Source organism: Aulostomus chinensis, chromosome 1 (genome assembly GCF_037954235.1).
Source record: "Aulostomus chinensis isolate RoL2024-O1b breed Wild chromosome 1, RoL_Achi_v1.0, whole genome shotgun sequence".
Taxonomy (NCBI): Eukaryota; Metazoa; Chordata; class Actinopteri; order Syngnathiformes; family Aulostomidae; genus Aulostomus; species Aulostomus chinensis.
This window is the reverse complement of record NC_141320.1, coordinates 26,274,928-26,288,326: the sequence shown is the minus strand read 5'-3', so window position 1 is coordinate 26,288,326 and position 13,399 is coordinate 26,274,928. Positions and strand designations below refer to the sequence as shown.

The window sequence follows — 13,399 nt, the reverse complement described above, 5'->3', positions numbered from 1 at the left end:
AGTAATGTAGTGAGAGTTGCTATGAACCTCAAAATGATGCCCCAGTGATGTTGTGAGAGTTGCTAGGAACCTCAAAATGATGCTACAGTAATGTAGTGAGAGTTGCTACGAAGCTCAAAATGATGCGACAATAATGTGGCGTGAGTTGCTAGGAACCTCAAAATGATGCTACAGTAATGTAGTGAGAGTTGCTACGAACCTCAAAATGATGCTACAGTAATGTAGTGAGAGTTGCTATGAACCTCCAAATGATGCTACAGTAATGTAGTAAGAGTTGCTAAAAATCTCAAAATGATGCTAAAGTGATGTATTTAGTGTTGGTAAAAACCTCAAAATGATGCTCCAGTGATGTAGTGAGAGTTGCTACTATCCTCCAAATGATGCTAAAGTGATGTAGTAAGAGTTGCTAAAAATCTCAAAATGATGCTCCAGTGATATCGTGAGAGTTGCTACGAACCTCAAAATGAAGCTCCAGTGATGCAGTAAGAGTTGCTTAAAACCTTAAAATGGTGCTGACATTCATGTAGTGAGAGTTGCTAAAAATCTAAAAATGATGCTGTAAGTAATGTACTGAGACTTGCTACGAACCTCAATAATGCTACAGTAATGTTGTAAGTGTTGCTAAAAATCTCCAAATGATGCTACAGTAATGTAGTGAGAGTTGCTACGAACATCAAAATGATGCGACAGTAATGTGGTGAGAGTTGCTAAGAACCTCAAAATTATGCTACAGTAATGTAGTAAGAGTTGCTACGATCCTAAAAATGATGCTCCAGTAATGTATTAAGTTGCTAAAAACCTCAAAATGATGCTACAGTGATGTAGTGAGAGTTGCTACGATCCTAAAAATGATGCTCCAGTAATGTATTAAGTTGCTAAAAACCTCAAAATGATGCTACAGTGATGTAGTGAGAGTTGCTACGAACCTCAAAATGATGCTACAGTCATGTATTAAGTTGCGAAAACCTCAAAATGATGCTGCAGTGATGTAGTGAGAGTTGCTACTAATCTAAGAAATGATGCTAAAGTGATGTAGTGAGAGTTGCTTCAAATCTCAAAATGATGCTACAGTGATGTGGTGAGTTTCTTAAAATCTTAAAATGATGTGACAGTGATGTGGTGAGAGTTGCTACTATCCTCCAAATGATGCTACAGTGATGTAGTGAGAGTTGCTTAAAATCTCAAAATGATGCGACAGTGATGTGGTGAGAGTTGCTAAAAACCTCAAAATGATCGTGTCAGTAATGGAGTAAGAGTTGGTAAAAATCTCAAAATGATGCTAAAGTGATACAGTGAGAGTTGCTACGAACCTCAAAATGATGCTACAGTAATGTAGTAGGAGTTGCTAAAAATCTAAAAATGATGCTGTAAGTAATGTAGTGAGACTTGCTACGAACCTCAATAATGCTACAGTAATGTTGTAAGTGTTGCTAAAAATCTCAAAATGATGCAACAGTGATGTAGTGAGAGTTGCCACGAACCTCAAAATGATGCTACAGTAATGTGGTGAGAGTTGCTAAGAACCTCAAAGTGATGCTACAGTAATGTAGTGAGAGTTGCTATGATCCTAAAAATGATGCTACAGTGATGTAGTAAGTGTTGGTAAAAACCTCAAAATGATGCTCCAGTGATATAGTGAGAGTTGCTACTCATCTAAGAAATGATGCTAAAGTGATGTAGTGAGAGTTGCTTCAAATTTCAAAATGATGCGACAGTGATGTGGTGAGAGTTGCTACTATCCTCCAAATGATGCGACAGTGATGTAGTGAGAGTTGCTACTATCCTCCAAATGATGCTACAGTGATGTAGTGAGAGTTGCTTAAAATCTCCAAATGATGCTACAGTCATGTAGTGAGAGTTGCTACGGACCTCAAAATGATGCTACAGTAATGTAGTGAGAGTTGCTACGATCCTAAAAATGATGCTGTCAGTGATGTAGTGAGAGTTGCGACTAACCTCAAAATGATGCTAAAGTGATGTAATGAGAGTTGCTACTAATCTCAAAATGATGCTTCATTGATGTAGTGATAGTTGCTAAAAATCTCAAAATAAGGCTACAGTGATGTGGTTAGAGTTGCTTAAAACCTCAAAATGATGCTGACAGTAATGTAGTGAGAGTTGTTAAGAACCTCAAAATGATGCAACAGTGATGTAATGAGAGTTGCTAAAAACCTCAAAATGATGCTACAGTGATGTAGTGAGAGTTGCTACGAACCTCAAAATGATGCTACAGTGATGTTGTGAGAGTTGCTTAAAATCTCAAAATGATGCAACAGTGATGTGGTGAGAGTTTCTCAAAAAACTCCAAATGATGCTACAGTGATGTAGTTAGAGTTGCTTAATATCTCCAAATGATGCTACAGTGATGTAGTGAGAGTTGCTACGGACCTCAAAATGATGCTCCAGTGATGCAGTAATAGTTGCTTAAAACCTCAAAATGATGCTGACAGTAATGTAGTGAGAGTTGTTACGATCCTCAAAATGATTCTACAGTGATGAAGTGAGAGTTGCTACGATACTCAAAATGATGCTACAGAAATGTAGTGAGAGTTGTTACTATCCTCAAAATGATGCGACAGTGATGTAGTGAGAGTTGCGACGATACTCAAAATGATGCTACAGAAATGTAGTGAGAGTTGTTACTATCCTCAAAATGATGCTACAGTGATGTGGTGAGAGTTGCTACGAACCTCAAAATGATGCTACAGTGATGTAGTGAGAGTTGCTACGATCCTCAAAATGATGCTACAGTAATGTATTAGGTTGCTAAAAACCTCAAAATGATGCTACAGTGATGTAGTGAGAGTTGCTACGATCCTGAAAATGATGCTACAGTAAAGTATTTGGTTGCTAAAAACCTCAAAATGATGCTACAGTGATGTAGTGAGAGTTGCTACTAACCTCAAAATGATGCTCTTGTGATGTATTTAGAGTTGCTAGAAACCTCAAAATGATGCTACAGTAATGTATTTAGTTGCTAAAAACCTCAAAATGATGCTAAAGTTATGTAGTGAGAGTTTCTTATAATCTTAAAATGATGCGACAGTGATGTGGTGAGAGTTGCTAAAAACCTCAAAATGCTGCTACAGTTGTCGGAAGAGTTGCTAAAAATCTCAAAATGATGCTAAAGTGATGTGGTGAGAGTTGCTAAAAATCTCACAATGTTGCTAAAGTGATGTGATGAGAGTTGCTCAAAACATCAAAATGATGCTGTCTGTAATGTAGTGAGAGTTGCTACGAACCTCAAAATGATGCTCCAGTGATGTCGTGAGAGTTGCTACGAACCTCAAAATGATGTCACAGTAATGTAGTAGGAGTTGCTAAAAATCTAAAAATGATGCTACAGGATGTAGTGAGAGTTGCCACGAACCTCAAAATGATGCTACAGTAATGTAGTAAGAGTTGCTATTAAACTCAAAATGATGTTAACAGTAACGTAGTGATAGTTGCTAATAAACTCAGTGATGCTTACAGTAATGTAGTAAGAGTTGCTATTAAACTCAAAATGATGCTAACAGTAATGTAGTGATAGTTGCAAATAAACTCAATGATGCTTACAGTAATGTAGTAAGTTTTTCGAACAACCTTAAAAGTGATGCTTACAGTAATGTAGTAAGAGTTGCGAATGAACTCAATTTAATGCTACAGTGATGTCGTGAGAATTGCTCATGAACTCAAAATGATGCTAACAGTAATGGAGTGAAAGTTTCAAATAACCTCAAAATAATGCAACAGTAGTGTAGTAAGAGTTGCCAGGAACCTTAAAATAATGTAACAATAATGTAGTAAGAGTTGCTACGAACCTCAAAATAATGCGACAGTGATGTCAGAAGAATTGCTAATGATCTCAAAATGATGCGACAGTGATGGAGTAAGAATTGCTAATGAACTCAAAATGATGCGACAGTGATGTCAAAAGAATTGCTAACAAACTCAAAATGATGCTAACAGTAATGTAGTGAAAGTTGCGAGTAACCTAAAAATGATGCTGAGAGTAATGTATAAAGAGTTGCTAATAACCTCAAAATGATGCGACAGTGATGTCGGAAGAATTGCTAATGAACTCAAAATGATGCTAAAAGTAATGGAGTGAAAGTTTCAAATAACCTCAAAGTGATGCTGACAGTCATGTTGTAAGAGTTGCTAATAACCTCAAAATGATGTGACAGTGATGTCGGAAGAATTGCTAATGAACTCAAAATGATGCTAACAGTAATGTAGTGAAAGTTTCAATAACCTCAAAGTGATGCTGACAGTCATGTAGTAAGAGTTGCTACGAACCTCAAAATAATGCGACAGTGATGTCGGAAGAATTGCGAATGATCTAAAAATGATGCTAACAGTAACGTAGTGGTAGTTGCTAATAAACTCAGTGATGCTTACAGTAATGTAGTAAGAGTTGCTACTAACCTCAAAATGATGCGACAGTGATGTCGGAAGAATTGCTAATGATCTCAAAATTATGCGACAGTGATGTAGTAAGAATTGCTAATGAACTCAAAACGATGCTAAAAGTAATGGAGTGAAAGTTTCAAATAACCTCAAAGTGATGCTGACAGTCATGTAGTAAGAGTTGCTCCGACCCTCAAAATAATGAGACAGTGATGTCGGAAGAATTGCTAATGACGTCAAAATGATGCGACAGTGATGGAGTAAGAATTGCTAATGAACTCAAAATGATGCTAACAGTAATGTAGTGAAAGTTGCTAATCAACTCAGTGATGCTTACAGTAATGTAGTTGGTGTTTCGAATAACCTCAAAGTGATGGTGACAGTCATTAGGAAGAGTTGCTACGAACCTCAAAATAATACGACAGTGATGTCAGAAGAATTGCTAAAGATCTCAAAATGATGCGACAGTGATTTAGTAAGAATTGCTCATGAACTCAAAATGATGCTAACAGTAATGGAGTGAACGTTTCGAATAAACTCAAAGTGATGCTGACAGTCATGTATTAAAAGTTGCTACGAACCTTAAAATAATGTGACAGTGATGTCAGAAGAATTGCTAATGATCTCAAAGTGATGCGACAGTGATTTCGTAAGAATTGCTAATGAACTCAAGATGATGCTAACAGTAATGGAGTGAACGTTTCGAATAACCTCAAAGTGATGCTGAATGTCATTTAGGAAGAGTTGCTAATGAACTCAATTTAATGCTACAGTGATGTCATGAGAATTGCTCAACAACTCAAAATGATGCTCACAGTAATGTAGTGATAGTTGCTAATAAACTCAAAGTGATGCTGACAGTCATGTAGTAAGAGTTGCTACGAACCTCAAAATAATGCGACAGTGATGTCGGAAGAATTGCTAATGATCTCAAAATGATGTGACAATGATGTAGTAAGAATTGCTAATGAACTCAAAATGATGCTCACAGTAATGGAGTGAATGTTTCGAAAAACCTCAAAGTGATGCTGACAGTCATGTGGTTTGAGTTGCGAGTAAATTAAAAATGATCCTGACAGTGATGTCGTAAGAATTGCTATTGACCTCAAAACAATGCTAACAGTAACGTTATGATAGTTACTAATAAACTCAGTGATGCTTACAGTAATGTAGTAAGTTTTTTTGAACAACCTCAAAGTGATGCTGACAGTCATGTAGTAAGAGTTGCTACGAACCTTTAAATAATGCAACAATAATGTAGTAAAAGTTGCTACGAACATCAAAATAATGCGAAAGTGATGTCGGAAGAATTGCTAATGATCTCAAAATGATGCGACACTGATGTCGTAAGAATTGCTAATGAACTCAAAATGATGCTCACAACAAAGTAGTGAAAGTTTCGAATAACCTCAAAGTGATGCTGACAGTCATGTAGTAAGAGTTGCTACTAACCTCAATTTAATGCTACAGTGATGTGGTGAGAGTTGATAGTAATTTCAAAATCACGCTAAAGTGATGTAATGAGAGTTGTTACATACCTAAGAAATGATGCTAAAGTGATGTGGTGAGAGTTGCTACTTACCTAATAAATGATGCTACAGTGATGTGGTGAGAGTTGCTACGAACCTCAAAATGATGCTACAGTAATGTCGTGAGAGTTGCTACGATCCTCAAAATGATGCTAAAGTGATGTAATGACAGTTGCGACAAACCTAAGAAGTGATGCTACAGTGATGTCGTGAGAGTTGCTACTTACCTAAGAAATGATGCTACAGTGATGTGGTGAGAGTTGCTACGAACCTAAAAATGATGCTACAGTGATGTAATGACAGTTGCTAGGAATCTCAAAATGATGCTCCAGTAATGTCGTGAGAGTTGCGACTATCCTCAAAATGATGCTACAGTGATGTAATGAGAGTTGCTACTAATCTCAAAATGATGCTAGAGTGATGCAATGAGATTTGCTACAAACCTAAGAAATGATGCCACAGTGATGTGGTGAGAGTTGATAGTAATTTCAAAATCATGCTTAAGTGATGTAATGAGAGTTGCTACTGACCTAAGAAATGATGCTACAGTGATGAATTGAGAGTTGCTACAAATGTCAAAATGATGCGACTGATGTAGTGAGAGTTGCTACGATCCTCAAAATGATGCTACATTCATGTGGTGAGAGTTGATAGTAATTTCAAAATCATGCTAAAGTGATGTAATGAAAGTTGCTACATACCTAAGAAATGATGCTACAGTGATGTGGTGAGAGTTGCTACGAACCTCAAAATGATTCAACAGTGATGTCATGAGAGTTGCTACTAACCGAAGAAATGATGCTACAGTGATGGAGTGAGAGTTGCTACGAATCTCAAAATGATGCTTCAGTAATGACGTGAGAGTTGCTACTATCCTAAAAATGATGCGACAGTGATGTGATAATTACGATGAAGCTCATAATGAAATTACAGCGATGTAGTGAGAGTTGCTACTAACCTCAAAATGATGTTGAAAGTGATGTAGTGAGAGTGGCTAAAAACCTCAAAAACGATGCTATAGTGATGTCTTAAGAATTGCTACTAACCAAAGAAATGATGCTCCAGTGATGTGGTGAGAGTTGTTAATTACCTGAAAATGATGCGACAGTGATGTAATGAGAGTTGATACTAATCTCAAAATGATGCTACAGTGATGTGGTGAGAGTTGATAGTAATTTAAAAATCACGCTAAAGTGATGTAATGAGAGTTGCTACTTACCTAAGAAATGATGCTACAGTGATGTCGTGAGAGTTGCTAGGAACCTCAAAATGATGCAGGGTGACTTTGTGGAAAGTCTTGCACTCAGAGAGAGAGAGAGACAGCAGTCAGGACCGTGCTGACAAAGGGAGTGGCTGGCATCGGGAAGACGGTCCTAACACACAAGTTGACACTGGACTGGGCTGAAGGCAGAACCAACCAGCACATAGACTTCATGTTCCCATTCACCTTCAGAGAGCTGAATGTGCTGAAGCAGAGGAACTTGAGCTTGGTGGAACTTGTTCATCTCTTCTTCTCTGAAATCAAAGAAGCAGGAATCAGCAGGTTGGAAGAGTTCCAGGTTGCGTTGATCTTTGATGGCCTGGACGAGTGTCGACTCCCTCTGGACTTCCACAACAACCGGACCGTGACCGATGCTACAGAGTCCACCTCAGTGGACGAGCTGCTGACAGACCTCATCAGAGGGACACTGCTTCCCTCCGCTCACCTCTTGATGACCACACGACCTGCGGCAGCCAATCAGATCCCTGCTGAGTGTGTTGACATGGTGACGGAGGTGAGAGGGTTCACTGACCCCCAGAAGGAGGAGTACTTCAGGAAGAGATTCAGAGATGAGGAACAGGCCGAGACCATGGTCTCCCACATCAAGAGGTCCCGAAGCCTCCACATCATGTGTCACATCCCCGTCTTCTGCTGGATCACTGCGACCGTCCTGGAGGACCTGTTGACCACCAGAGAGAGAGGAGAACTGCCAAAGACCCTGACTGAGATGTACATCCACTTCCTGGTGGTTCAGGCCAAAGTCAAGAAGGTCAAGTATGATGGAGGAGCTGAGACGGATCCACACTGGACTCCAGAGAGCAGGAGGATGATGGTGGCTCTGGGAAACCTGGCTTTTGATCAGCTGCAGAGAGGCAACCTGATCTTCTATGAATGCGACCTGACAGAGTGTGGCATCGACATCAGAGCAGCCTCAGTGTACTCAGGAGTGTTCACTCAGATCTTCAGAGAGGAGAGAGGACTGTACCAGGACCGGGTGTTCTGCTTTGTCCATCTGAGTGTTCAGGAGTTTCTGGCTGCTCTTCATGTCCATCTGACCTTCATCAACTCTGGAGTCAATCTGCTGACAGAGGAACAAACATCCCCGAGGTCACGAGTCTTCAGAGGTGAACCTGAACTAAAACACCTGCACCAGAGAGCTGTGGACGAGGCCTTGAAGAGTCCCAATGGACACCTGGACTTGTTCCTCCGCTTCCTCCTGGGTCTCTCACTGCAGACCAATCAGACTCTCCTGCAAGGTTTGGTGTCACAGACAGAAAGAAGCTCAGAGACCAAACAGGAAATAGTTGAGTTCATCAAGACGAAGATGAATGAGGATCTGTCTCCAGAGAGAAGCATCAACCTGATCCACTGTCTGAATGAACTGAACGATGATTCTCTGGTGGAGGAGATCCAGCCTCTGCTGGGATCAGGACGTCTGTCCTCAGCTAAACTGTCTCCAGCTCAGTGGTCGGCTCTGGTCTTCATCTTACTGTCCTCAGAAGATCTGGACGTGTTTGACCTGAGCAAATATTCAGCTTCAGAGGAGGCTCTTCTGAGGCTGCTGCCAGTGGTCAAAGCTTCAACTGCAGCTCGGTAGGTGGATGAAGTCCTGGATGTGTGAGGAGACTTTTACCAGTTGAACTTCATACGTGAGGAACACCTCTGGTTCTCATCCTCCTTCCTCTCATGGTCTGAGTCTCTGTAGGAAGTTGGAGCAGGATAGAACAGGAAAGAACAGAGACCAGAATGTGGTGGAACAGGGAGGACATTTGGCCGATGTCCCGTCCAAAGAGTTTGGTCAGAATGATGAGAGCAGAACATCCTGAGCTGGACAACTAGATATTTCTTCTAGTTTAACAAGCTCTCCTCCACATGAAGGGAAGGCATTCATGAGGGCTGAAGTTCAATCATGATGTCCATGTTCTGTTTCTCCAACAACTGATCAGAAGAGTCTTTTTGTTCTGATCTCATCAGATGTCTGTGTAGGTTCTCATTCATCCAGGTCATCGTAGATCGAAGCGAAGTAAAATCTGGTCAACTGGACTTAAGTTTATCTTGAAGACGTTTCACCTCTCATCCGAGAGGCTTCTTCAGTTCTAGTGAAGAGTGTGGAAACTCCAGCTTATAAACCTATGTGGGAGTGGTCAGTGCTATTGTGGTGGAAACGACCCTCCCGAGACTCACCTGGCCTCCCCAAACGACAGTCGTTGTGCGGTGTCAGGGAGTTTCAGGGGTGGTCGTTAGGGAGTTTCACCGACCACTCAGATGCTAATGGGCTGTGCTGGCAGCAGCCGTTCCACATGGGTCTTTCAGCTGAACTCTTTGGGGAAGCTTTGAAAGGACTTGGTTGTAAATAGGTGAAAGGAAATGTCGCAGTCCACCTCCTCTGTTCAAAGATGGTTTCTCTATCCTGACGTGGATGGCTTCTTTAACTCCTCTTTCAAACCATCTGTCCTCTCTGTCGAGGATTTGGACATGATCGTCCTGGAAAGAGTGGCTTTCCTCCTTGAGGTGGAGGAAAACCGCTGAGTCCTGTCCTCCAGAGTTGGCTCTTCTATGTTGGGCCATGCGCTTGTTGAGGGGCTGTTTGGTTTCCCCTATGTAGAGATCCGTGCAGTGAGGCCTGCACGGATCTGCCTACAGAGGAGGTGGACTGCGACATTTCCTTTCACCTATTTACAACCAAGTCCTTTCAAAGCTTCCCCAAAGAGTTCAGCTGAAAGACCCATGTGGAACGGCTGATGCCAGCACAGTCCATTAGCATCTGAGTGGTCGGTGAAACTCCCTAACGACCACCCCTGAAACTCCCTGACACCTCACAACGACTGTCGTTTGGGGAGGCCAGGTGAGTCTCGGGAGGGTCGTTTCCACCACAATAGCACTGACCACTCCCACATAGGTTTATAAGCTGGAGTTTCCACACTCTTCACTAGAACTGAAGAAGCCTCTCGGATGAGAGGTGAAACGTCTTCAAGATAAACTTACGTCCAGTTGACCAGATTTTACTTCGCTTCGATCTCATCAGATGTTCTTCTGGTTTTACTTTGTTCTTCTCCTCCTTTTCCTCTGGTGGATGCTTGATAAATTCCCTCCAGAGCCTATTTTTCTTCTTAAAGTCTTTCTCCAAACCCTTTGTTCACCTTGGTTCCCTCCTCTTTAGGAACTTGTCTCAACTCCTTCAACAGACAACATCGGTCAAAAAGAGTCCAAAATGGCTGTCAAACCTCATCCTAGGATTCCCTGCTGTCCTCTCCAGAAACTTCCTGTCAATGAGGACTCTCAGGTTCTGCTCTGAGCCTTCATTGCCTCCCGTGATTTGTTCCCTCCAAACTGTTCCTCTGTCTGTTTGTTCTGAGTTTGAAGTTCTTCTTCATCTCTGCCACTGTAAACAGGCAAATGGTGGCTCCCACCAGCCACTAACAGTTGACTTTCCTCTGTCCATCAATCACATTGATAGAAAGATTGTCAATCAGTGCTGCTCTGTTCTCTCAGGTTCTCTTAGGTTCTACAACAACTGGATAGAAACTCCACTAAACATGAAGGAACAAATTCTGCAGTTTTGAATGATCAACAGATTTCACCAAATCCAACAAACCAAACTCTCACTTTATCCTGATGCTCTTCACGTCATCCTGGAAGTGGATGAAACTGATCGACGCGTGACCCGGCGCTCTAGAAACACAACTAACTAATATGGTTCTGCATCTGTCAGCCTCAATTTCAGAGGTCACACATCCATCAGCTTCTCAGTAACCATGGTGATCTGATCAAGAACCTGGCATTGAAGAGCAACAGCCCCCTCTCTCTCTGACCCTGGTTGGACTAAACCTTTCAGAGCCTCTCCTCCATGCTGCAGCTCATTATCATTCAGCCAAGGCTCCAAAGTTGCTGCTCACTAAATCTCTGCTGAAACTGATGACGCTCTCTTTGATTGAGGAGAAGTTGCTGCAGAGCCTCCTGCTGGTGAAGTGAAGGACTGAAAACTGCTCCATTTGACTCCAGAACTGAACTCCTCTTCAGAATAACAGTCACGGTTCAAGCTGATGTTCTGGTGGAAGTGGATCTCTGATCAGTGACCGTTTCTAACTCCTAAATTGTTGGATCTTGACAGCAGAAGACTTCCAAAGTGTGGATTCACTCATTTTCTTCCAGTTTTCCCAGATTTATCTCTCCCAAACTGAGGTTGCTGATATTTCACAGCACAACTCCATTGACAGTGGGACATCTCCTCACTCCTCCTCCTCTCCTCCTCAACATTCAACATTGTCATGAATGTTGATCAAGATCTTCCAGGTCTCTGACCACTGTCACTTTTACCTGCTCAGGTGAGCGTTCAGTCTGATCAGGACTCTCCAGCTCCTCTCCACCAGTCCTGAATTCTCTTCCTCTTTGTCAGGATTCTGTCTCAGTCTCAGTTTGTCTTTGTGAGAGGCTCTTCTGCATGGACACCTGGACTCTTTGCTCCTCAGCTTCATGTTTTCTGCTCACAAATGGAGCGATGATGCTGAGCCTGTTGTTGTGTCTCTGGTTTGGTGGACGAGCAGCGATCTGGTCCCTGTTCATAGGAACCTCTCTGTTGTTGAAGAACTCCCTGACTCGCTGCTCAAGTGACTGCAGTTCACCTCTGGGTGTGTCCTCACCCTGCTGGTCAGCAGCTGTGAGGCAGCAGAGGTGCGGTGGCTGGTCTCAGGTCCAGACATCACCAAGTCCTCGTCCTTGTTTGTTGCTCCAAATCTTCCCCTCTCTTTTCAGTCTCTTCTCTTCTCTGGTCTTCTTCTTTGATGGCAGCCTTCAGGTGCTGCTCTTCATCAGTCTAATCTAGTTGGTCCCTCTGTTGCTGGCAACCTGACGTCGATCCTCTGACTTGAAGTTCAGAGACTTTTGAACTTCCTCCTCGTCTTCTGCTGGTTTATTAGCAGTGTTTTCTTTGGTTCATTCTGAATGGACTTGGAGAGAAAAAAGAAAATAACTTTCCTGAGAGACTCCAGCTCATCCAATATGGCCGCTGTGACATCACATTGTAGCACACGTCATCAAAAGAGACCAAAAATAGTAGAAATCAATCAGACAAGTTTTTTTTTTTTAACCTGTCCTGTTCAGCAGCAGCATCCATGTTCCTGGTGCCTTGTTGGACTGAAGCAGTTCTACTCTGCTAAGGAGGAACCTGATAAACTCCTCCTATCACCATCTGTGTTGAACTTTATTAGGAATGGTGTTGGTTCATTGATGAAGCTACCAGACTGAGGACAGAAGAGGACAGGAAGAGAGAGCAGGGAGAGGACAGGAAGAGAGAGCAGGGACAGGACAGGGGAAGACAAGTGGGGGGGACAAAAACAACAACAGCAATAGCAGAAAAAAAACCAAAAACAAAAACCAAACAAACAAACAAAGAAAAAGTAACAACAACAACAGAGAGGAGAAAAGAAAAAAAAAAGGAAAAAACATTGGTTGCAGAATTTCCAGAGCAGGTTTACCATTTGGTTTAATATAATTTTTAGATAAATGTCTGAGTGTGTGATTATGGGTCAGTTGTGCACCGCATGCGTTTATGTGTGTATACGTGTGTGTATGTGTATGTGTGTGTGCAACAGTTTGTCTTGGATGCTGTGCGTAGCTGGCTGTAGCTGATGTGGGGGGCCAGGACATCGCACCCCCAGTCCAGGATAGCAGGCAGGTCAGGAACAAGCCACCAGAGCACCCAGAAACCCCCAGGACACAGGGAGCCCCAGGCCACCCCTCCCCCAGGAAACAGCCACAGGCCAAACCCATGCCAGGACCCGTAGGAAAGCATAGGAGCAGCAAACCCCACCCAGAAGCAACCCACAGAGAGACGGGGCAGAGAGGACCCCGGTCCCACCGGGCACCCCCCCCCCCCCCCACAGCATTTGCTCACTGAGAGAATTGAGCTGACAGGATTTTAAACCTGGGCCTGAATGGAGAGGAGGGGCTCATTAGTGAGCCTGGAACGATCCTTAGCTTGATTAAGAGGAGCCTGCAGTGGTTATGAGGAGCCAAAAAGGACCAAACACAAAGATGTGATTTTTTGAGGCGGTGGTGTTACAGGTCTCAGATTGAGACTCTGTATGCAGATGATGTTTCCTGTAAAACAGGATAATTAAGACAATCGGTGAGTCGCGTCTGCTCTGTTCAGCTTCTCCGTGAAGACTGGGAAGCAAACCGGCGTTCACCGGGAGAAGCAGCCCGCGACACTGCCCCC

The 13,399-nt window shown here is 42.5% G+C and overlaps 1 protein-coding gene across 1 annotated transcript in view; it reads left to right on the top strand.

Moving 5' to 3' along the window:
• The window catches only part of LOC147270955 (protein NLRC3-like), a 47,876-nt gene extending 34,873 nt beyond the window's left edge, over positions 1-13,003 (top strand). The window contains exons 2-3 of the mRNA XM_086205549.1: positions 7,449-8,775; positions 12,774-13,003. Coding sequence (XP_086061675.1) covers positions 7,449-8,775; positions 12,774-12,810 — 1,364 coding nt within the window. The 3' untranslated portion in view covers positions 12,811-13,003. The remainder of the gene's footprint in view (positions 1-7,448; positions 8,776-12,773) is intronic.
• Positions 13,004-13,399: the final 396 nt, after the last annotated feature.